Consider the following 24,398-nt stretch of genomic DNA (forward strand, 5'->3'; position numbering starts at 1 on the left):
TGCGCACAGCGCCGGGCGACGTGGCCGGCCGGAAGTGGCCCGTGCGGAACCTCCGGAGGACCGCCGTCGTCAGTCGGTCTGTCCTGCGCTAGGTGCTGGTTCGCGCCCCCGCCGGCACCACCATGCTGAAGAAATTTGACAAGAAGGACGAGGAATCGGGTGAGGGGGGCGAGGCCTGGGGGAGGCCGGACCACTGCCCAGGCTCTCGGCGCCCTCCCCGGAGGCCTCTGTCCCGACCCGAGGCCCCGGGAGGGACGGGGGCTTGTGCGAGGGGCTGCCGCCGGTCAGTGGCAAGCCCTGGAGAGCCCGAGCAGGCTCCACTGCCCCGCACTCGTAAGCTCGGACCGCGATTCTCTGGGTGACCTTGGGCGGATCGCATGTCTCTCTGGGCCTCAGTTTCCCCGTCTGTCAGGGAAGGGGGCCGCGCGCGATGCTCTGGTGGGGATTCGCTGGAGCTGCGTCGGTGCTGGCCAGACTGGGGAGCACAGTGTGCCGTGGCTGAGAACCCTGACTCTCATGCATTTACCCAGTAAACATATATTGAGCACTTACTGCATGCCAGGCTGTACTGTGCCCTGACATTGCAGTAGAACAAGTGAGACGCTCAGTGCTCGAGCCGGGAATATTAGAATGGTCGCGACGTAGTGGAGGAAACAGACGTCAGTCAGATACTGAGGTGTGTAACTACACGTGTGATATCTGCCAAGCACAGACCCTAGTCGCTGGAGGTGGTGGTCCCGCGCGTAGTAGGGACTCAGTTAAGTACCAGTTGCATAAATGAATGCAAGACGTGACACTCTGAGAGGCACACAAGGACTGTACCAGGGCTGCTGGGTGACTGTGAGTCAGTGGTTTGGGATGGAGGGAGCCCCCCTTGCAGGAGGGTGGTTGGATCTACTGGCAGGTTGTAGAGCTTTGGTTGCCGTTCAGAGGAGTTGGAACTTGACTAGGTCGGGCACTGGGACATGTTTCCCTTGGCTACGTCTGGGAGAGTTCTGAAATTCAGGGTCACAGCCTGTGCTCAGTCGTGCCTGTTCTCTGACTGTAGGCGGAGGCTCCAACCCATTCCAGCACCTTGAGAAGAGCGCCGTGCTCCAGGAGGCAAGTGTCGTTTGCTCCCGTCTCTTCCGTCACGAGTGTTCCCAGTCGGCGTGCGGGCGCGTTCAGAGTGCTGGTTTAAAGGACAGCCGGGGAGAGACCTGCTCCTGGAAAGACGGGGGCACTTTGTTCCCGGGGAGGGTTCATTAGGCCTTTTTCTTCGTCTTCGTTTCTCTTTCTAGTTAATTAATAAGCGTTGCCTGAGTATCCGTTAGTCACTAAGTCAGCACATCCTCAGCTAATATTTAGGGAAGATTTCAGGAGTTTTTAATAGGTGAAGTAAGAAAAAAGCAAAACAAGACTCTTTCCTTATGAAAATAAGGGTGGGCAAGTGTATTTACTTACCCTGGGCATTCTCAGACCTCGAACGTGCTTGAGGGCAGTCAGGGAAGGGAAATAAACTCAGCCAGAAGGTAATATCCTTGGTCGCTTCTTCTAGGCCCGCGTGTTTAACGAAACTCCTATCAATCCTCGGAAATGTGCCCACATCCTCACCAAGATCCTCTATCTCATAAACCAGGTAACAGGGTGAGGCTTGGGGGTGGGGAAGATGGTACTGGGGTGTGTTGGGGGAGGGGCACAACCCCTGTGTAGTTGTAGCCAGCGGCCCATCTCTGGGTCCCCTCAGCGTCCCACTCCGATGTGTCGCCCTGGACGGAGCCTCTGCAGGGTCCGAGGATCTGGCCTGGGCTGATCTGGCAGGAAGAGCATTGTGGCCCGTCTGTCCCAAGCTGAGACTTCTTTCTTGATTAAAACAGGGGGAGCACCTGGGGACCACAGAAGCAACCGAGGCCTTCTTTGCCATGACTAAACTCTTTCAGTCCAACGATGTAAGTGTCCCCACCCCAGCCCTCCCCCAGAGGGGGCAGCTCTGACAGGGTGGTGGGAGGGCCTCCTGTCAGCAAGGCTGCCTCATGCTGCGCCAGGGGTCAGAGGGCTTTTCGCATCTCTTGCCCAGCCCACCCTCCGTCGGATGTGCTACTTGACCATCAAGGAGATGTCCTGCATCGCAGAGGATGTCATCATCGTGACCAGCAGGCGAGTCTTGGTCTCTGAAGGATCCACCGACACAGAGCCCATGTTCTCACGAGCGCCAGGCGCTCAGACTTCGGCTGACGCGTTGCCCGCGCCCTTTTCTCCTTTCCTCTCCTGTCTCCCTCGTCCTTCAGTTACCCCGCCCACCCGTGGCGGCCTCCAGGGTGGGCAGTTTCCCTTTTAATTCTCTGGCCTGAACTTAGGCACAGAGCCTTCCTTCCCTTGATTCTTCTCAGTCAACTGAGGCAGCCGGAAGTTTCACAAAGACTCTAGCGAGCACCAAGAGAAAGCCCAGGAAGGGTGCACGTCGGGGTCTATATACACGGGGAGCACAGGCAAACTCGCTCACTAAGGCCTGCTTGGCTCACTAAGTGTTAGGCTGAGGGATTCAGGGGACAGAGTGGACCGAAATATAATCCCTGGGCTCACTTCTCTTATTTCTTCTTGCCACAGTTTCGGGGGGGACGTTATACATTCGTGGTAGGTTCATTTAGACAACATTTATCGTCTGTCAGCCCCCGTGTAACTCTGGGAATAGATCAGCAAACACGACAGGCATGGCCTCTGCAGCCCCAGAATTTACTGAGAAGTAACCCAGCAGACAGGCATTAGGGAAGTGTGACGGCTGTGAGAGCAGATCAGGAGGACAGCCAACTTGAATTTGGGCCAGGAAAGGCCTCCTGGAACTGTCTGAGTGGAGTCCTGAGGGCTGAGTGAGAAATAGGACAGAGGTGGAGACGAGGGGGGCAGTGCGCCCGGCTGAGGGGGCGCAGGTGCCAGGGCCTGGGGTGGAGAGCGCGGCCTGTCTGGGGACGTCTCTGTGAGGGGCTGATGGGGATGGCAGCAGGAAGCCTCGGGAAGGTTTCAGTCAGAGCGGGGGAGTGACTTGGTCAGTTCTCAGTTTTATGCAAAACCCTCTGGCTGCTGTGTGGTGTTTGGCGGGGAAGGGTTAAGAGCACAGAGAGGACGCCCGTTAGGAGACTGGCGTGGTGACCCGGGGTGGGCAGGGCAGGGCCCTGCGTGAGGCCGTCGCCTTGTCCCCGCAGCTTGACGAAGGACATGACCGGGAAGGAAGACAGCTACCGGGGCCCGGCCGTGCGCGCCCTCTGCCAGATCACCGACGTGAGTCCCCCGTGGCCAGCTCGGTCGCCGCGGGGTCTCACCCTTCACGCGCTGTAGCTCGTCCCCGGCTCCTGGGAGGGGTGCGGGAACACAGGACGTGAGCCTGCTTCCTCCCTCCTGGCCGCCCCTCCTCCACAGCTCGTCACCTGCACTCCTGAGGGCGGCAGGGACTGACCGGGCCCCCTCCCGCCCACCGCTTGTCCCCGCAGAGCACCATGCTGCAGGCTATCGAGCGCTACATGAAGCAGGCCATCGTGGACAAGGTGCCCAGCGTCTCCAGCTCTGCGCTGGTGTCTTCCCTGGTGTGTAGCCTCAGCAGGGGCCGGCGGGGCTGGGGGCGGGGGCTGGATTGGGAGACTGAAGAAACATCAAAGTCGCTTTCCAAAAGAAAAAAAAAAGCTTTGTATCCCCAGATCTGAGAGTCCCACCCCCTTCTCAGTGAAGAGCGCCCGGGGAACTCTGGGTCAATTGAGGGGCCAGTTGGACAGCCTTGACCCATCCTTTGGGGTGACAGATTTTTGGAATTTGAGCCTGGCAGGAAGTCTGCCAGGGCAGGGAGAGTGAGGGTGGGAGCTGTCCCGAGTCTGTGCACTTCTCAGAGGACCCGGACGACAGAGGGGCCCTGGGCTGTGTCTGAGGGAAGACCCAGAGCCAGCTGAACTGTGGCCAGGCCGGGAGGTGTTATGGCAGAACATCCTGCCTGCCCACCCCTCAGTGTGCCCTGTGCCCCACAGCACCTGCTCAAGTGCAGCTTCGACGTGGTCAAGCGCTGGGTGAATGAGGCCCAGGAGGCGGCGTCCAGTGATAACGTCATGGTGCAGGTGAGCAGAGCGGTGATACTGAAGGTACTTAGGCTGGTGGCACGTCCTGGCCGGACAGCATGGACTCGTACCACGGAGACCCTGGCAGCCCCTGGCTGGAGCAGGCTTTCATCGCTTCGTCGTTGTGGGGAGACTTGGGGGGTTTGGGGAAAGAATCCAGGGCACCACTTGCAGGGGGAGCTGGGTTAGAGACGTTACTAGCTGGTACCGAAATATCGAGTATTTTGATAACCAGCTGAGTGTTGTTTTGGGGTATGCGACATAGCTGACCTGGCCAAGGCAGGCGGAGGGCCTTTGCCCAGCTGGCTTTGTTAGTGACGCATGGAAGCATCCTGGTGGGGCTTTCGTGTGCTGCTCTCTTCTTCAGTGACTTCAGCCAGAAACCCCTTTATTTCCGTGAGTCTCAGTTTCCTTGTCTGTAAAACAGGAATGAAAGTCCTTGCCTCACGAAGCTGTGAGGATAAAATGAGAGCCTCTGTAGCCTCTGCCCATCTGGCCGCTACCTGCAGCCTCCCTGTGTGGGCATCTGTTCCCCCCCTCTGTGCCCTTTGTGCTGGGTCTCGTCTCCAGGACCAGCTGTGGCCCCTCAAAACCTTCCCAGGGTCAGAGGAGCTTCCCACGTAGAAGGCCCTTGAGTGTCACCCTGGTAAGGAATTAGGAAAGAGCAGAGGGGACAGCAGGTTACTCCGTGTGCCTTCCCTCTGCAGACCTAGCCTTGCCGGCAGCAGCCGCAAGTCTTTGGGCAGGGCAGTGGGGGCAGAAGTACCTGTCACACGGTGTCACACGTAAGGTCTGACGCTGTGACGGCTCACGTCTGCACAGCACCTTACGACACGTGTCCCCCTCGAGGCCTGGCTCCCGCCTTCTCTTTCTGGTCAGACACCTGGTCTCCTCCTGTTCTTCCATCTGTGGCACCTGTTGTCCCCTCCACACCTGCACGCACGCTGCCCGTCGAGGCCCTTGCTGAAACTGGGGGTGGACGAGGGCCGCAGACGCCCAGGTGGCTTGTTGGGCACGGTCGCACCCAGGCCCTGGAGGAAGCGGCCGCGATGCCCATCCCGGAGACGAGGAGGCCGGAGCCCAGAGGGACCGTGACCTCCAGAGCCCCACGGCCAGGGGGCCTGGCCTCACACGCCCGCGCTCTGCTGCCCGCTCCCGCCCTCTAGTACCATGCGCTGGGGCTCCTGTACCACGTGCGGAAGAATGACCGCCTGGCTGTCAGCAAGATGATCAGCAAGTTCACGCGGCATGGCCTCAAGTCCCCCTTCGCCTACTGCATGATGATCCGCGTGGCCAGCCGGCAGCTGGAGGAGGAGGACGGCAGGTAGGGGCACTGTGTCCCCGCTCACGCCACGCGAGGCCTCGCCCGTCTCCCGGGCGGGCCCCCCAGCGTCCTCTTGCCGCCTGTTGTCCCGCAGCCGCGACAGCCCGCTGTTCGACTTCATCGAGAGCTGCCTGCGCAACAAGCACGAGATGGTGGTGTACGAAGCCGCCTCGGCCATCGTCAACCTGCCGGGCTGCAGTGCCAAGGAGCTGGCCCCGGCCGTGTCAGGTGACCAGGCGCTTCCCACCCAAGCCCCGCACGGCTCTGCCTGCCAGGAGCCTAGGCCCTGGGCCAGGGGGCGCGGGAAAGAAAGGAAATGCCCTCAGGCGGGCCGCAGGCTGCGGTTAAGAGAGGGCATCAGTCCCCAGGCAGCACCTGCTCCCTGCCGGGCCAGGGCCTCGGGCCAGGGCCTCTCACCTGGGCTCTGGCGGGTGGCGGAGGCGAGGTTCAGAGGCGCTCTGCCGCCTGCGGGTGGCTGCCGTGGCAGGAGGGCCCGGCGGAGGAAGCCCGCATTTATGCAGCCGGGGCCTGGGCCGTCTCGGGGAGGAGAAAGCGGGCTTGGCCAGAGTCTGGACAGGAGCCTGGGTTTGCAGTCCTGGCTCTGTGGCGGGGCAGCTGGGCGAGCCTGGGCGAGCCGGCTGTCCTCTCCGCGGGAAGGATAGCAATCGTGCCGTTACACTGGCAGCGTGGTGCACGCGGCACCCGCGCTCTGGGCGGTCGTGCGGCAGAATCCGCTGGGCTCCCGCTGCTCTCGGGCCAGCTGCCGAGTGATCAGTGCCTTGGTCGTGCAGGGCCCTGTGCTGAGCATTGAGATCTCACCGCATGTCGGGGTAGCAGGCACGTGACGGTGGGCTAAGTGGTTGGTCCTGGAAGGCGGGTGCGTTGAGAAGTGGGACTTGGAGCAGGAGAGAAGGGGCAAGCGTCCCAGAAGGACAGACCTAGTAATGAAAGCCATGATGTTCTGGCCAGAGAGTTCCAGCTGCAGGGGCTGAGGAATGGTTGGCCGTCCTGCTTTTCTCATGTTCTCCAGAATAAGGTTGCAAACCTGTTAGGCAGAGAGATGGGGTTCACGTTTGCAGAGAGAAGTCTCTCCTCCTCCTTGGCGACAGAAGCAAAAGAACTAACTGAATTCATTCCCTGGTTCGAATGTTTGTTCTTTCTTGTTAGATTACTCGTGTTCCAGAATAACGAAAGTCAAACAGAGAGAACTTTTAAAATAAGGGTTAAGAAAACCGTAAATAAGTGCTGAAAAAGTATAAGAGAATGGAAGGCAAGTTACGAGGAGAGGCACGTAGACACTGCAGAAAACAGCAGTCATGTTCGCCTGAGTAGGGAGCCTGAGCTTCCCGAGGCCAAGGCGCGGGCTGGGGCGGCCGATGCTCTGCCGGGACTGCGGGGCGGGCAGCCCCGGATGTCAGTCCTGGTTCTGCCACTTCCTGGCTGCTGACCTTGTTCCTTCAGTTGCTCTGCCCCTTTGTGCCTTGGCCTCTGTGTCTGTGAAATGGGGAGATACGGGAGCTGCTTTGCAGGCGTGTGGGGACTCGCGGGGACACGGCAGGCAGGGCTCAGCCCTGTGCCCGGCACCGTAGGCTCCTGCGTGTGAACTGCCGGGCGGTTGCAAGCGTGCCCACGGGGAGGACGGCTGTCTCCTTGGTTGGGGTGGTGGCACCAGCAGGGAGACAGCTGGACGCAGCCTCAGAGCCCTTGCATGTGTGCCCCGCCGCTGTGCCCATTCCCTGCCCCTCGTGGGGGCCCCTGGGCTTCCCGGCAGCCCAGCACCCGTATCCGTCTCCCCGCAGTGCTCCAGCTCTTCTGCAGCTCCCCCAAGGCTGCGCTCCGTTACGCCGCCGTCCGCACCCTCAACAAGGTGAGTTCAGAGTGGGCGGAGTGGGGCTGGGGGAGTGTCTCCTGGCCCCTGGCCTACGGGAGGTGCAGCCCTGGTCCTCCTCTGTCCTCCAGCAGCGACGCGAGCTCACCCGAAGGACCAGCGGAACCGTGGGGGGCCTGCTGTACCCCGTCCCTGTCCTCATCTCTTTCCTCCCGAATCAAAACAGGTGGCCATGAAGCATCCATCTGCGGTGACAGCTTGTAACCTGGACCTGGAGAACCTGGTTACAGACTCGAACCGCAGCATCGCCACGCTGGCCATCACCACCCTCCTCAAGACGGGCAGCGAGGGCAGCATCGACCGCCTCATGAAGCAGATCTCCTCTTTCATGTCGGAGATCTCGGACGAGTTCAAGGTCCACAGTCCCCGCCTGCCGCGTCCCCGCTCCGAGCCGGGGCGGGGGTTCTGGGGGGCTGGTGGGGCGGAGGGCTGGCAGAGGTGCGCGTGACGCTGCGTCCGGCTTTTGTCCAGCGAGGCCAGCAGCCTCCAGGTCAGCTTGTTACGTTCTTCACTGTTTCTTGTGCGCTTGCCGTGTGCTGGGCAGAGTTTGGAAAAAGGGGAACAGCAGTGGACAGACCAGTTCTGCTCTCGTGGAGCTTGCTTGCTGGGGAGGGGAGGTGGACAGTCAACAAGGTGGGGACACGGTAATTTCACACACTAGTGCAGGGAGGAGACCCCACAGGGTAGGGGTTCCAGGAGGAGCCGCCCCGGGGAGGTACCTGGGAAGACGTGGGAGAAGAGGCAGAAGCAAGTGTGTTGGGAACAAGAGGAAGGGGCTGAAGTGCCAGGTTGGGGACTTCGCGGCCAGTGGAGCCATGAAGTCAGAGCAGGTGGTGGCGAGACCGTGGGAGGCCCGGGGGCTCGTGATAAAGAGCTGTGGTTTTAAGGAAGCTGCTAAAGCGTTTTCTGTAGTGTTCTCTAAACTTTTATTTTCAAACAATTCACAGAAGGTTGTAAAGAAATATACTGAGAATTCCTGTGCTCCCCTCCCCCAGCTGCCTCGTCCTCCAGCATCCGCAGGGCCACAGGACAGCGTCACAGCACAGGCACAGGCCGCAGCTTACTCTCCATTTAACACGTGTGTGTGTGTGTGTGTGTGTGTGTGTGTGTGTGTGTGTGTGAGAAACTCTGCGTAAGATATAGGATGCTCAACTACACCACCACCAGGAGACTCCCTGGCGTTCCCTGCATAGCCACACCCATCCCCTCCTCCCCATCCCTACACGCTGTTCTCAATTTCTGTAATTATGTTATTTCACAACAGTTACATAAACGTTAGTATGTTGTTGGAGAGCTTTAATCAGGGTAGAAGGCAGACAGATGGCAATGTGAATGACTGTGATAGAGAGCGTGGTGAGTTCTGCAGCAGGAATGATGCAAAGTAAGCAGAATAAACTCTGTGGGTTATAGGAGTACTTTGTAGACTGTGGAATGACACAGTGAGACTTGCGTGTAGAGAGATCCTTCTCAAGCTGCTGGAGGGTGAACTGGGCTGAGGCTTGGCTGTGGGAGTTGGGCAGAGAGGCGAAGGCACCCGCAGGCCTGGGAAGTGGGAGGGGGGCTGGTCTCAGAGCCCCTGGGTAACAGAGCCAGGTGTCGGGGCGCCATGTGGCAGCTGAGGGCATGAACGTCCTCAGAGGTGAGTCCGTGTTCTGGTTTGGGCTCGCGGTGCTTTGGATGCGTCTGGGGAAGGAGGGAGACGGTCCGGGCTGAGAGGAGGGGAGCGGGGGTAATGGTGGTGATCGCGGCCGAGTTTGAGGTGCCCGTGGGCACCAGGTGCGGTTGTGTGGTAGACGTTTGGAAGCACTGCTCCTGAACTCAGACCAGAGACGAAGATTTGGGCGTCGGAGGCATAGAAGAGGTGGTTAAAACCACGGGAGGAGATGAGATTGCCAAAGAGACTGAGAAGAGAAGAGGGCTGGGGCCAGAGCACCCCAGGGGGCAGCCTGAGCTGGAAGGCTCAGGGGTGGGAATGGTGGGGGAGGGGAGGAGCAGCACAGGCGGGATGGAGGGGCTGGCGGACTTTCCTGGAAGTCTGAGTAGGGGGCCCCAGAGTCTGGATCTGGGCCTCGGGACTGCTGTGCGTGCCTCCCTGTCTGGGGGGCTCAGGGCTGCGGGCCCCCCGAGGTTGGAGGTGGGGCTCCCCTCGCGTCTCGGCCTGTTGCTCCCAGGGCCCGGCCCTGCCTGAGGAAGGACTCCGCTGGTACTGGGTGCGTGAAGTAACCACCAGGTGGCGGGGCCGCCGCTCATGCATGTCTGTTTGGCCCAGGTGGTAGTGGTCCAGGCCATCAGTGCACTGTGTCAGAAGTACCCTCGCAAGCACGCCGTGCTCATGAACTTCCTGTTCTCCATGCTGCGTGAGGAGGTAAGAGCGGGGCGCTCGGGCGCCGGGTCTCCTGTGCGGGTGGTGGCCTGGCCGCTGGCTCCACGCCCAGCTAGTTCTCCGGTGTACCTGGTCCACCTGCTGGCCGGCTGCTTTCCTGGTGCCCGCGGCCCTTGAAACTCCTCATGGGCTGGCAGTGTAAACATGCACCGATCACTAATAATCCTAATGACACGCTACCCGGGCTCTAAAGACCCAGCAGATGCCCCAAGGTGATGCTTGTGTAGAAGATGGGAAACCGAGTTCTGTCTGGTGTCATCTCGCGTAGGAATATTCCAGCTATTCCAGGAGCTCCAGGGTGGTTTCTTGGGAAACTGAGGCTAATAACATGACATTGGTTCTATTTTTGTTCCTGACGTGAATTAGTGATTCACGTGGGCCACCTTTCTCGGTTGTCTCAACAAAACCGGTGCGTTCAGAGGAGCAGACGCAGAGTGTCCATCAGTAGATCTGGTCCCCGGATATTGGGTGGCCCTTTGCCGCAGCCCCAGATGGGCCCTTGGACCAAGGCAGTAGAGGAACCATTGCCTTGGGTGCCTTTGGGGTTCCCAAGAATACGAGAAGGGAGCAGGGCTTAGGGTGCCTTCAGCTGACGGCCCAGCACAGTGGAGACACCACACAGCGTACAAGATCTCGTGATCCTCATAACAGGCCTTGTCGTAGACGTCATTTTCTCCCTTTAAAAATCTGGGATCTGAGACCACCTGCCTATGGCCACCTGGTCAGTAAGTGTCTGGCTCCAGAGTCCGTGGTTTTCTCCCGGACCTCCCTGCCTCCCAGGACAACATGTGGCTCCACGGAAGACAGCGTGAGAGCTTCACTCATTAGAACACAGCACTCAGACACCGAGACCCTGCCTGCTAGAAAAGAGTCTGTCCCTCAGCACACGGTGTGTCAGCCACGAGCCGCTGCAGGCGAAGCCCTGATGCGGTTTCTCTGAACCTGTCAGTGCCCAGTCGGCGGGCGGGCTGCAGAACTGGTATTATAACTAGGGCAGCTGCTGACAGTACAGCCTTATTGAAATGTAAGGCGTGTGTGTAATTCACAGAGCGTATTTATTCTTCACAATAACCCATGAGGTCAGTACGCTAATGGTCCTTGTTATGAAGGTGCCTGAGGCTCAGACAAAGAGAGTGACTTATCACGGCCGTAAAACAAACTAATCTGAGAACAGGGGCCAGATTTGACCCACAGACAAGTTCTACTTGGGTTGTGCAGAGTTTTACACATTTTGAATTAGTAGCCGTTACTTAAAAATCAGGAAAACCACCTCGATAGATTTCCAGTTTCTCTTTAAAAACTTCTAAGACCTGGCAACGCTAGGCTGCGTGGTGATTTCGCTCTTTAGATGGTGTTTAGATGGCACTGTGCACGGCGCCACCGTCCCATCCAGTGTGCTGCGCATTGCCGGGTTACGGCAGGCACCTAGGGGGCATCTCACTTGCCACTTCTGTTATTAAAGTCTTTAAGTGGCAGAGCATAGATTTGACCCGGGATCGTTTGTCTCTCTACTGCCCCATTCTGCCTTTTTTTAAACTGTCATAAAATACCCACGACGTAGAATTCCATCATCTTACCTGTCTTTAAGCGTAGAGCTCAGTATTGCGCAGTACATTCACACGGGCGTGCAGTTAACCTCCAGAACTTTTTCATGCTGCAGAACGGAGCTCTGTTCCCATTAAACACTAACACCCCATTCCTTCTCCAGCTTCCACATCACCCATTCTGCCTTTATCTCAAACTTGGAAAGAACATGAAGTCCCAGATATTTCTATTAAACCATCTACTCTTAGAGCAGGAAGGGCCCCAGCGAGCATTCAGCCTGAGCCTTTTGTTTTACACAGAAGGGAGGTAGAGGCCGGGAGAGCCGGGCGTTCGTCACCAGGTTCAGTGCCTGGACCGCTGTGCCGGGTCCCGGTTAGGCTCTGGCGAGAGCAGCCTCGGCACTCAGCTCGCCCCTTGTGCCGCAGGGCGGCTTTGAGTACAAGCGGGCCATCGTGGACTGCATCATCTGCATCATCGAGGAGAACGCGGAGAGCAAGGAGACGGGGCTGTCGCACCTGTGCGAGTTCATCGAGGACTGCGAGTTCACTGTGCTGGCCACGCGCATCCTGCACCTCCTGGGCCAGGAGGGGCCCAAGACCAACAACCCCTCCAAGTACATCCGCTTCATCTACAACCGGGTGGTCCTGGAGCACGAGGAGGTCCGGGCAGGTGGGTCAGAGCAGGGCTGCCCCTGGGCCCCGGGCTTGCCCTGGAGTAGATGCCCCAGCAGAGGGCCCTGAGCCCCCGGGGGGACACGGGCACCTGGTGTTCTTGCCTCACAAGCTCGGTGTTCTATAATCTTGTAGGAAGGACCTTAGATGTTTGGGTGTCATCTAGGTGAATGGTTCTTAACCTCTAATTCGCCTTAGTGATTTTTTTAAGTGCCACTATATGTTGTCATTTAACTTTCTTTCTCTCTTTCTCGCTCCCTTTTTCCTTTCTTTCTTCCTTCCTTTCTAGTGTTTAGTTTTTTATTTTTAATAGTAGCTTTGTTGAGATATAATTCACATACGATAAAACTCACTCTTTTAAATGAGGGTGCAATTCAATGTGCAACCATCATATTCTTAATTTTACTTTTAATTTACTGCTCTTTTCTTCTCATGCCCTCTCTGGACAGATGTTCCTCTTTCAGCAATTGTTACTCATTCCGTAGTAGTTTGTTCTCTCGTTTATGGTCGGGTACTGCTTCCCTGCGAGCTGAGGCCATTTGGATACAGAAGTTGAGGGCAGCTCTCGTGGCCTCTTAGTTAATGCTGAAAAGGACTCCTGGGACCCAAGAACAGGGCTGCCTTCCCCGTGAGAGGCAAGGAGTTGAGGCCGGGTGGTGTCCACGTGACCGAGGCTCCTTGTTTCATGGTGTCGGGTTGGGCCTGCCGGGTCGGGGCTGCTTGGCTCTGGATGGCCCGTTCCGAGCCCTGGCAGTAAATCGTGTTTGCTTCGTAAACACAGGCGCCGTCAGTGCTCTGGCCAAGTTCGGCGCGCAGAATGAAGAGATGCTGCCCAGTATCTTGGTGTTGCTGAAGAGGTGAGTCCGGGCCGCGGGCCTGGTGGACAGGTGTTCCCGCGGGCCCAGGCGGCTGTCCTTGGTCTCTTTTTAACTGAAAAAGGGGAGAAAAGGTACACAACTATTGATTATAGGGAAAAATGGAAACACAGAAAAGTATGGGACTTCCCTGGGGGTCCAGTGGGTAAGACTCTGCCCTCCCAACGCAAGGGGCCCAGGTTCGATCCCAGGTCGGGGAACTACATCCTGCATGCCGCAACTAAGAGTTCCCATGCCGCAACTAAAATCCTGCATGCCACAACTATGACCCGGCACAGCCTAAATTAATTAAAAAAAAAAGAAAAGCCTGAAAAACTGTCATGCAAAAATCCCTCCACCTAGGCGTTAATTTGAGGTGTTTTCTATTTTAAAAAACAGCTTTATTGAGATATAATTCGAGACCCATACGATGTACCCATTTAAAATGTATAATACGATGGTTTTAGTACATTCAGAGTTGCATAACGATTGCCACAGTCTAAGTTGAAAACTTTTTTTTTTGGCCATGTCACGTGGCTTGTGGGATCTTAGTTCCCGACCAGGGATGGAACCTGTGCCCCCTGCAGTGGAAGTGCAGAGTCCTAACCACTGGACCACTGGGGAAGTCCCGACAACGTTTTTAGCACCCTCAAAAGAAACAGTGTACCGATTAATAGTCACCACAACTCCCCCCAGCCCCCCCAGCCCTAGTCGACCACTCGCTTGCCTTCTGGCTCTGGATTTGCCCGTTCTGGACACCGCATATAAACTCAGGCATACAGTGTGTCGCCTTTCATGTGTCTGGCTTCTTCATGATGTTTTCAGGGTTCATCCGAGTTGTAGCGTGTGCCAGTACTTCATTCCTTCGTATGGGCAAGTAATATTTCATTGCGTGAACAGACCACATTTCGTTTGTCCGTACATCCGCTGATAGGCGTCTGGGTTGTTTCCACTTCGTGGTTGTTGTGACGAGTGCTGCTGTAAACATTTGTGTGCGACTTTTTATATGGCATGTTTTCAGTTCTCTTGTGTGTATACGCAGGAGTGCAATTGTTGGGTCATATTAAATTCTTCTGTGATGTATGCTGTGGGTATAGGAGATTGCCTCCCTCACTGGGCGGGCTCTGGGGAGAGGGTCCAGGGAGTATGAATACGGCCACCTCCTAGTTAAATAGAGTCCCGCGGGCCCTTCTGTGCATTTGATGCCTGGGTCCACGTTCCGAGGACTGAGCCTTAAGAGACCTGCTCCCTCTCACCGACCTCTGCTGAAGCCCTGCAGCACCCCTCCTGCCGCCCTGCGGGGCCCTGGTCAGGAGGACCTTGTGTTCTGGCCACAGGTGTGTGATGGACGATGACAACGAAGTGAGGGACCGAGCCACCTTCTATCTCAGTGTCCTGGCGCAGAAGCAGAAGGCCCTCAACGCAGGCTACATCCTCAACGGTGCGTCCTTCCCGGCTGGCCCCGACCCAGCTCCCGACGGGGCTGCAGTCTCGCCGGGCAGGGGGATTCGGAGGCAAGGTGCTCTCGGGGCTTTCCTGGCACCTGCAGAGCGTCCCTGTGACCTCAGGAGACCCAGGGCCCTGCGTTCACAGCCCTGTGGGTGGAAACAGCCCAGTGAATTGAAACACGAGTTAGTCATAGAGCCTCCATTTGCAGAGTGCTTTACCCTTTTTAAGTCCCTCTCCTATGTCCGTTTACTCCCCACATCAGTCCTGCGAAGGACGATGTCATGAGAAAGTGGGACCTCAGAGGCCTAAGTGGTTTTCTCAAGGTCCTACAACCTTGACCCCAGGACCTCAGTCTCCCAATGGCCTCTAGGTCTGACCGTGTCCATCCCTGGTCTGGAGAGGGCTCTGCAGCAGTACACTCTAGAACCATCGGAAAAGCCTTTTGACCTCAAGTCTGTGCCCCTGGCCACCACACCCATGGCAGAGCAGAGAACAGGTAAGTAACACCTGCACTCCTTTTATAGGCCCTCCGGTCCAGGCCTCCGCTGGAGGGTCTGCGTTGGCTGCAGAGTCACTAAACGTGCCCAGGATGGATGGGGCTGTGCTGGGCGGAGGGAGTTTTCCCGTCTGCCTCTGGCCGCAGGAAATGAAGACACGTAGGCACAAACACGTGCTCTCTTCCTCACGTGCTCTGTACTTCACACTCTCGGGGGTAGAAGTGATAATCCCTGAGTAACAGCACCGTGGTCAGCACTACCCTGGCCCGTTCCTGGAGTTGTGGGTCACCATGCCTGTTTGTTCCTGCAGAAAGCACCCCCATCACAGCAGCCAAGCAGCCTGAGAAGGTGGCAGCCACCCGGCAGGAGATCTTCCAAGGTGAGTAGTGGTGCTTGGTGGGGCTCCCGGGACCGCGGCTAGGGTAGCGGTTCTCTCCAGGGAATTAAGAGTAGGAACTGTCATCGGTTGGGTCTCTCCTGAGTGCTGGGCTCTGAGAGTATTTAGACAGCATGTTTGACCCTCAGGTGGAGGTTATTGGGTCCATTTGGTATTGGAAGATTTGGACGTTCAGAGAGAGACAGTGATTTGCCCGAGTTTGCACAGCAAGAAGGGGCGGTGGGGGTTGGCGGTGGAATTAAGATCCAGCTCCAACTGGCTCAGAGCTGCCTCGGCCTTGGTTCTGAGGCTCAGTTTCCTGAGGCCCAGGCCAGTTCAGGAGGTCTGATGCCACATAGCTGACTCAAGGGACACGGTCCTTTGTCTCGGGTTCCAGATGTGTTCCGTCCACGTTGTCTTGCAGGGTTTTGTTTAGGTTTTCATCTGTCCCTCTGCGTGTTTTAAGGGGAGAGGCTGCGCGTCCAGTTGCCAGACCACGTTATCCACTAGATTCCTACCTTTGAGGCCTAGCACGTGTCCCTCGTCCTTGGTGATGCCCCGCCCGACTCCTCCCTTCTCTTCCGTGGTCCTGTGCAGTTCTGCACGTTCTGTCGTCTGTATTCTCTGTCACTGCACTTAGTGCCTTCCTTCCTCACAGTAGGCTCCCAATCATCGTTGAATTAAATTAAATCCCACCTTTTCCATTCCCTTCCCGAACCCTGTCTTCCATCAACATACTGTCTCAGATTCAGCAAAACTAGGATCCTGAGCCGACTGGGATCACTCTAATCCGAAACTTTTCCTTGTGTGTTAGTTCTCTCTTGCTGCTGTCACAAGTTACCACGAAGTTAGTGGTTTAACATAACACAAATTTATTACCTTGTTCCGAGGACAGAAATCCAAAATGGGTTCCGCCGTGTTGGCGGTGCTGAGCTCCCTCTGGAGGCTCTGAGGGGTTCGTCTTTGGCGGCCGCCTACATTCGTTGCCTAGAGCCCCCGTCCTCTGTCTTCAAAGCCAGAAGCACAGCCACAGTCACATCTCTGCCTCTGACCCTCCTGCCTCCCTCTCACCAGGACCTTGTGGTCACATTGGGCTCACCCAGATAATCCAGGAGACGCTCCCCATCTCAAGATCCAACGTAATCCCTGCAAAGTGAGGGAACATACTCACAGGTTCTGGGAATTAGCTCGTGCACATCTTGGGGGGCCGTTGTTCTGCCACGCCCTCCAAGGAAGACTCCTTTGAAGCCTCTTTGAGGGACTCAAGCCCATTTGTAAACGACCTTCCGAAGCCTAATGTTTATTGATCACATGTTAAGTTCCAGGATCTTTGCTAGATCTTGACCTTTATTGCCTCTTTTATCTTCACAACAACCCTGTGAACAAGATTATTGTATCTATTTTATTGATGAAGAGTCTGAAACTCAGGGGCATTAGTTTATAGCTACTAGCAGAATCCCCCAGGCAGTAAGGGGCATGTCCGCAAACTTGATGCCCAATGAAATAAATTCCCGTAGAAAAGCACCTGGGGGCTGACGCTCACAGGGGTCCTGAATGTGCCTCCTAATACGTAAGCTGGCTCTTTCTGGGCTTTTTATCGCCTGCACGTTCAGCGGGCTGAAGCAGGCACACAGGCTGCCTCTTTGTGGGGGGAGAAGGCCAAATAATAATAATGCCTTCTTTCTCTCCCTATCCCTGAAATGTGAATCGAGTACCTACTCAGGCAGAATATCAAATCCCTTGCCTCAGGCACAGTTCTTTTCCACATGGAGTTCAAGTTAACTGGGAAGACAAGTTAAAAATCCTGAGTAGTGGTCTTCAAATATCAGTATACATCAGAGTCATCTGAGGAAACTTGTTAGACATGAGATTGGTGGATCCCAAACCCAGAGATTTCGATAGAGCCGATCTGGGGTGGGTCCAAGAATCTGTGTTGTTAACAAGCCCTCACCCCCAGGTAATTCTGACACAGGTGATTCATGACCACTCTGTGGGGAATTCTGCCCCTGCCGTAGAATAGGGGCAGCTGCCAGACGCCTTGTTCACCTGGACTCACCAGGGCTGGAACCTGGCTGTGGGCTGCAGGGAGAGGCCTTACCAAACGCCTACCATCCACACTAGGTTGGGTTTTCTGCAACACTCTGAATCTGCAGCCTCTCCTTTTGGGCCACCGTCTTAACTGCCACATGTCTAAGACCAGTTTGTTCTTTCACCTGGTTCCGTGGCCATCACAGCATTCAGCGCCTCTTAGTCTTTTCCCAGTCTCCCTCTTTTAAGAATCCTCGCTGAGCTTCTAAGGTTGAGGGAGTCTCCACATGGATTAGGCCTGGGACGTTGGGCCCAGTGTCCGTTGGTTGCTCTGGCGTCTGATGTGGGACAGCGGGGCGGAGTGTTTCGTGTGGCTGGCACAAGCTGAGCGGAGGGAGGGAGGTGAGGAGACGCTCGGGTGGGTTCGGGAAATCGGGAGTGACTGCTTCAGTGGGTAGGAGAGCTTGAGGGCCAGGCCTGAGGATTGGTTAGCGACATCGCTGAGTGAGGTGTGGCCCGGGGGTTTCAGAGCAGCTGGCGGCAGTGCCGGAGCTCCAGGGGCTGGGGCCCCTCTTCAAGTCCTCGCCTGAGCCCGTGGCCCTCACTGAGTCGGAGACGGAGTACGTGATCCGCTGCACCAAACACACCTTCCCTGAGCACATGGTCTTCCAGGTGAGCTGGGGGGAGGCCCTCCCGCAGGGCCCTGGCACCCCACGCCGGTGCTTGGAGCCCAGCCCGATGCCAGATCCACGACCAGCTGCTGTGTCCCTCGAGTCCTTGATGCAGGGCCTCTGTGGCTCCTGAGTGTCCACGTGCAGACGGGGGGCCTGGGACGGGGGCCTGGGATGGGCGTCGGCGTGGCCCTGGGGTGAGAGGCAGGACCTTCTGGCTGCTCCTGGGCAGCAGGCTTGGGTCCAGGGCAGTGTCTCAGCGCCCACCCCCCGCTCCCTGGTCCAGTTTGACTGCACAAACACACTCAACGACCAGACCCTGGAGAACGTCACCGTGCAGATGGAGCCCACGGAGGCATACGAGGTGCTGTGTTACGTGCCCGCCCGGAATCTGCCCTACAACCAGCCCGGGACCTGCTACACGCTGGTGGCCCTGCCCAAGGAAGACCCCACGGCGGGTGAGCCCCTCTGCAGAAGCCCCCCTGGCCTTGTGGGAGCCCCTGGGGGTGGGGTGGGTGGCTTGTGCACCAGCTGTTTGCTTCCTGTCAGAGCTTCAGCTCCTCGAGGTCAGTCCCAAGAAGAAGAGAAGGATGGCTAAGTCCTGGGGGCTTTTCACACATCAGCTCATTTCCTCCTCATAGACCCCTGGGGAGCAGGAAAGTAAGACTCGGGTTAAATGGCTTGTCTGAGTTCACGTGGCTGGTAGGACGCAGAGCCCAGGTCTGCCTGGTCCTCAAACCAGGACTCTCTCATTGTACCAGGAGAGAGCACAGAGGAAGGCCCAGAGACAGGCACAAACATGGACCGTCCCAGGTCCACTCCAACCAAAGAAACCAGTTGCTTTTTCCAGGAGCCACCCTGCAGCATCTCTGCCTTCCTCTTTCTTCCTTCCCTGTGAGGGCAGGTCCTGGGGGCTGCAACCTGGCTCTCCTGCCTTCTACAAGCCGGTGCCCTCTGTCCAGATTTGTGGGGCCGGGTGGCATTTGCTGCTAGTGCAGATGCAGCTGAGGCCTAAAGGGCAGGCTGTGGCCGCCCGCCCGCAGAGGACCTCGCCCGACCGCCCGGCCTTCTCTCCCTGCAGTGGGCTGCACGTTCAGCTGCATGATGAAGTTCACTGTCAAGGACTGCGATCCCACCACCGGGGAGACCGACGACGAAGGCTATGAGGATGAGTATGTGGTAAGAAGCTGGGGCAAGGAGGCTTCAGGAGCTGACAGCCAGTCTTTTTTTTTTTTTTTAATTTTATTTACTTATTTATTTATTTATTTATGGCTGTGTTGGGTCTTCGTTTCTGTGCGAGGGCTTCCTCTAGTTGCGGCAAGCGGGGGCCACTCTTCATCGCGGTGCGCGGGCCTCTCACCATCGTGGCCTCTCCCGTTGCGGAGCACGGGCTCCAGACGCGCAGGCTCAGCAATTGTGTGACAGCCAGTCTTGAAGCATTTTCTTGCTGGTTTTGGTTTTGAAAGAATTTTTTTTTTAACTTAAAAAAAAAAATACATGTTCGTGTGTAAACAGAAAACTTGGGAAGTACAAAAACAAAGTATACACAAACAGGAAAACGTGACCCATAGTCCTTGGGAATGACTGGGGGGGAGGAGTTGTATCGTTGCGGTTATTCTGTGCATTACAGATCTTGCTGTGCTCACTTAGAACCGGAGTGTATTTTCCTGCCATTACAAATACCTCATAAACACAATTTTTAATGACTTTAAGATACTCCCTTATCTTAATATATTCCAACTCACTTGACCTCGTATTCCTTAAACACTTGGCATTTGTGATTCCAAATTTTCACTTTAAAAAAAAATTTTTTTTTTTTTTTGGCCGCACTGCACGGCTTGTGGGATCTTAGTCCCCCAACCAGGCATTGAACCTGGGCCCTTAGCAGTGGAAGCATGGAGTCCTAACCTCTGGACTGCCAGGGAATTCCCAAATTTTCACTTTTTAAATGCTACATTAAGCATCCCTTTGGGTACAAATTTTTATCTGCATTTCAAGTTATCTTCTTAGGACAGATTCCTAGAAAAATAATTGGGTCAAAGGCTAAGCCTGATTTTAAGACTTTTTTGAGGGACTTCCCTGGTGGCGCAGTGGTTAAGAATCCGCCTGCCAATGCAGGGGACAGGGGTTCAAGCCCTGGTCCAGGATGATCCCACATGCCGCGGAGGAACTAAGCCTGTGTGCCACAACTACTGAGCCTTCGCTCTAGAGCCCGTGTGCCCTAGAGCCCATGCTCCGCAACAAGAGAAGCCACCGCAGTGAGAAGCCCGCGCACCACAATGAAGAGTAGCCCCCGCTCGCCGCAACTAGAGAAACCTCGTGCACAGCAGTGAAGACCCAACACAGCCAAAAAAAAAAGGACTTTGATTCATACTGTCAAATTGCTTTCTACAGAAATTGGATCAGTTTGCGTCTGCTGGGCAGTCCTTTCATGCACTGAAACGGCCCTTCCAATTCCAGCTCTCGGAGCTTGCATGGAACTGAGTGCAGGGTTGTTCTGGGGTTTGCCCAGGTCACAGTGGCTCAGTGCCATCTGAGTGCAGACCCTGATACTAAACCTGGGATGGAGATTGTCAGAGCCCTCATGTCCAGAGGGGCAGTCACCGAATACAGCTGGTGGTCACTTGTGTCCTCCCAGGTCCGTTGTTGAGGATGGGCCTTCCCTGAGCCAGCAATGACCTAAGGGCGGGAACTGCCCTAGGACAGGAGGGCTGGGTCTGGGGCATAGCTTCTACCGTAGGAGCTGAGTCCTACTTGCGAACACCTTGCACGTGCACAGGAGTAGGGGCTCAGTGAAGAGCTGTTGGGTGAATGAATGGGGAACGTTTATGTACAGTTAGTTCAAGGTGGGGGGCAGTGTGACGTGTCGGCCCCAGGGAGGACACGGCTGAGTCACAGGACGCGGGCCTCCTTCCCGTCCAGTCTGGCACTTACTCTAGGCTTCAGAGTGATGTGTTCTCACAGCTGCCACCCGAGGATGAGGACAGTGGGCCCTCCATATCTGTTGGTTCTGCCTCCATGTGTTCAACCAACAGATAGAAAATATTCAGAATTGGGGTGGGGGGGTGTTCCAGAAAATTCCAAAAAGCAAAACTTGAGTTTGCCACACAAGGCAACTTTTTCCATAGTGTTTGCATTGTACTTACAACTATTCACATAACATTTACATTGTGTCAGGTATTATAAGTAACCTAGAGATGATTCAAAGTATAAGGGAGGATGTGTGTAGGTTAAATGCAAATACTGCAGCATTTTATATAAAGGACTTGAGAATCTGCGATTTTGGTATCCGAGGGGGTCCTGGAACCAGTCCCCACAGATACTGAGGGGCGGCTGTAAACGGGTGAGGCGTTCTCTGCCGAGGGGACACCACTTGGCTGTGAGCACCCCGAGGACAGGGAGCCGGTCCGGTGGTGCCTGTCCCCTGACCACAGTGCCTAGCAAGCACCTGCGGCTGCGCCGTGGAAAGGGGCGGGCGGCCAGAGCGGAGCAGAGGTTCGGAGGTGTCTCTCCCCTAGAGCTGTGTGCCTAACGCGCCCCTGCATCTCCCCAGCTGGAAGATCTGGAAGTCACGGTAGCTGATCACATCCAAAAGGTCATGAAGCTGAACTTTGAAGCAGCCTGGGATGAGGTAGGGGATGAGTTTGAGAAGGAGGAAACATTCACCTTGTCCACCATCAAGACACTTGAAGGTAAATCCTGGGGATGCCATTTCCGGCTTGCTTGCCTTACAAGGTCCTTGGCTACTGTTGAAGAGCTCCCCCCGTCCCCTGCCCCCAAGTCCCCAAAGATCCAGGGCCATGTCTAGAGCACGTACTTCAGATGCCACTTCATTAAAAACTGCAGAGTGAGGTCAGGGGATGGGGGAGTGGTGGTGGCACCAGGGGGAGGTCGTGGGTTAATAACACTGGGATTTCTCCCCACAGAGGCTGTGGGCAATATTGTGAAGTTCTTAGGAATGCACCCTTGTGAGAGGTCAGACAAAGTGCCGGATAACAAGAACACGCACACGCTGCTCCTGGCAGGTAAGCAGCATTTCTGGTGGGAAGGGTCTTGATGCCACTGCATCCTGGGCTGAGGGCTCCCCCTGGGAACCTGGGAATTCAGAATTCACAGCGTTGAATGTGCACAGGGCATAAAGAGACCTGCAGTGGAATGCCTCCCTCCCAACACTTGCTGCCAGTCATTCAGTTTCCCTTCCACCAGGCACCCAGTGTTAAATGATAAAGGATGCTGTAGATCCTTCCTGTGATCATAGGGATGTAAAGGCAAATGTGGACACATTTCCCTTTTTAAACTCAAATGTTTATATACAGGTGGTGTATACATTGTTCTGCACTTGGGTTTTCACTTGATGGTGCATCTTGGAGAACTTCCCTATCGATACTCAGAGCTTCCTCTTTTTTTTTTTTTTTTTGACGTAACATGAAATTTACCATCTTAACCATTTTTAGGTGTACAGTTCAGTGGCATTAAGTACATTCACATTGTTGTGCAAGTATCACACCATCCAACTCCAGAACTTTTTCATCATCTGAAATTGTGCTCATTCTTTTTTGTAGTTGATTACTATTCCATTCTATGGATGGACCATATTTTGTAGAACCAGTTCATGTATTGATGAACATTTAGATTGTTCTAGTCTTTTTTTTTTTAAATAAATTTATTTATTTATTTTTGGCTGTGTTGGGTTTTCGCTGCTGCGCGCGGTCTTTCTCTAGTTGCGGCGAGCGGGGGCTACTCTTCGTTGCAGTGCGTGGGCTTCTCATTGCGGTGGCTTCTCATTGCGGAGCACGGGCTCTAGGTGCGCGGGCTTCAGTAGTTGTGGCACACGGGCTCACAAGTTGTGGCGCGCGGGCTCTAGAGCGCAGGCTCAGTAGTTATGGCACACGGGCTTAGTTGCTCCGTGGCATGTGGGATCTTCCCGGACCAGGGCTCCAGCCCGTGTCCCCTAGCATTGTCAGGCGGATTCTTAACCACTGCGCCACCCGGGAAACCTCCCGTGTAGTTTTACTTTACATTTCTTGTATATTGAAGGAAGTTAAGTATCTTCTCGAATGCAAAGTGCCATTTGTATTTCCTTTTCTGTGAATTGTTTTCAGATGCTTTGTCTAATTTTCTATTGGGTTGGTTGGTCTTTTCTAATAGGAGTGGGATTTTAAGCACTTATGGAAATGTTCAAATTTACACAAAAATGGAACCCCCAAGTACTCATCCTCCAGCTGCAACAACAGATAGCGTCTCTACCTATACTCATTCTCCACCCCCAGATTATTTTAGAGCAAACTCCATATATAGACATTTCATATGTAAATGTTTCTGATCTGTACGCTTCTCTAGAAGCTAATGACCCTTTGTTTAAAAGGGAGGCAATACGCTTATCACACACCTAAAACAATGAACGAAAGGAAATTTTTTTCTGAGTGTTTATAAACAGGGTTATAACTGAAGTTCTGCTTCAGTGCCCTGCTCACAGCTGACAGCCCCCAAGCCCATCATTTCTGACCACAGTGAAGCAACCCAGTCCCCCGGGGTTTGCACACACCTGCGCTGCGGTTTTGTCATGGTGGGGCTGTCCCTTCGTCTGTGCTCTTAGATTCCGGCAGCGTGTGTGAGCGCCCCTGTGATGTCAGACACAAGCCGTATGTGTCCACTAATTCATTTTAGCTTGGCCGAAGCGTGAAATACAGCTAGTAGAGTGATCTCTGCTGAGATCATTGATGATGCTGCAGCTCAAGAGGTAAAGTGACGTGCCCAGGGCCTCACGCAGGGATTTCAGCCAGTGCTCCTGGTTGCGGGCCCCTCCCGCCTCAAGCCCCAGAGCTGCCTTCGCCAGTTGCTGCAGGTGCCCCTCTCAGCCCAGCTCCCAGCCCCCTTCAGCCTTACACACCTGTCCTTCTCACTTCTCTTCCAGGCGTATTCCGGGGGGGTCACGACATCCTGGTGCGCTCCCGGCTGCTGCTTTTGGACACAGTAACAATGCAGGTGACAGCCAGAAGTTCAGAGGAGCTGCCAGTGGACATCATCTTGGCGTCTGTGGGCTAGGAGGCAAGCCTGCATAGGATCACATCCTACCCTTTCCCCCCCAACACTGTGCAGAAGTCAGGCCTGCCTTATGAACCCAGTGGAAACTCCTTTCCAAGCCAATTGTATTCAAAAACAATTAGGAATCAATGAGTTTTTTTTTTTTTTTTTTTTAATTTAACCCCTGCCCCAAAACTCCCTGCTGAGGGTAACTTTCGGAAGAGGGGGATGATTTTAGCTTGTCCTAGAACTTGCTGCCTTGCCTGCCAGGGAAGGGACATCTCAAATGAATAAAGTGCTTGCACCACCTCTTGAATTGATCCCCTAAGGAACCATCTTATCCCTATAAATAAATCAGCATGTATTTATTGAATGACTGCTACTTCTGCAGACTCGTGCTTAGGGGTCCGGCTTCCCTACCACCAGGAACACCTCCGCGTCCCCTTTGCACCTGCAGCCCTTTGCCACTGTACTTACCATGAGGCAGGACCCTCTCACTGGCCTCCGTCCGAGCCCCATGCCCAGGAGCAGGAGCAGTGCAGGTTTGCTGAGGGAATGACAGCAGCTGGCAGGCGTTGAGCCTTTGCCCTTAAACCACCCTCCTTTTATAGG

At 55.4% G+C, this 24,398-nt stretch overlaps 1 protein-coding gene across 1 annotated transcript; it reads left to right on the plus strand.

Annotated features, from left to right (window-relative positions):
- Nucleotides 1–24,159, plus strand: COPG1 (COPI coat complex subunit gamma 1). Its single transcript, XM_082413936.1, has 24 exons — nt 1–159; nt 1,049–1,101; nt 1,538–1,618; nt 1,857–1,928; nt 2,057–2,136; nt 3,180–3,255; nt 3,465–3,557; nt 3,990–4,076; nt 5,243–5,400; nt 5,495–5,628; nt 7,200–7,267; nt 7,455–7,643; nt 9,558–9,653; nt 11,642–11,885; nt 12,669–12,744; nt 14,079–14,182; nt 14,561–14,686; nt 14,998–15,066; nt 17,621–17,763; nt 18,049–18,220; nt 18,844–18,941; nt 21,316–21,454; nt 21,689–21,787; nt 23,677–24,159. The coding sequence occupies exons 1-24, from the start codon at nt 123–125 to the stop codon at nt 23,805–23,807; spliced, it is 2,625 nt and encodes an 874-aa protein (XP_082270062.1). The 5' UTR covers nt 1–122; the 3' UTR covers nt 23,808–24,159.
- The last annotated feature ends 239 nt before the right edge of the window (nt 24,160–24,398 follow it).

The sequence above is a fragment of the Balaenoptera physalus genome (assembly GCF_965194825.1).
Source record: "Balaenoptera physalus genome assembly, chromosome: 11".
Lineage (NCBI taxonomy): Eukaryota > Metazoa > Chordata > Mammalia > Artiodactyla > Balaenopteridae > Balaenoptera > Balaenoptera physalus.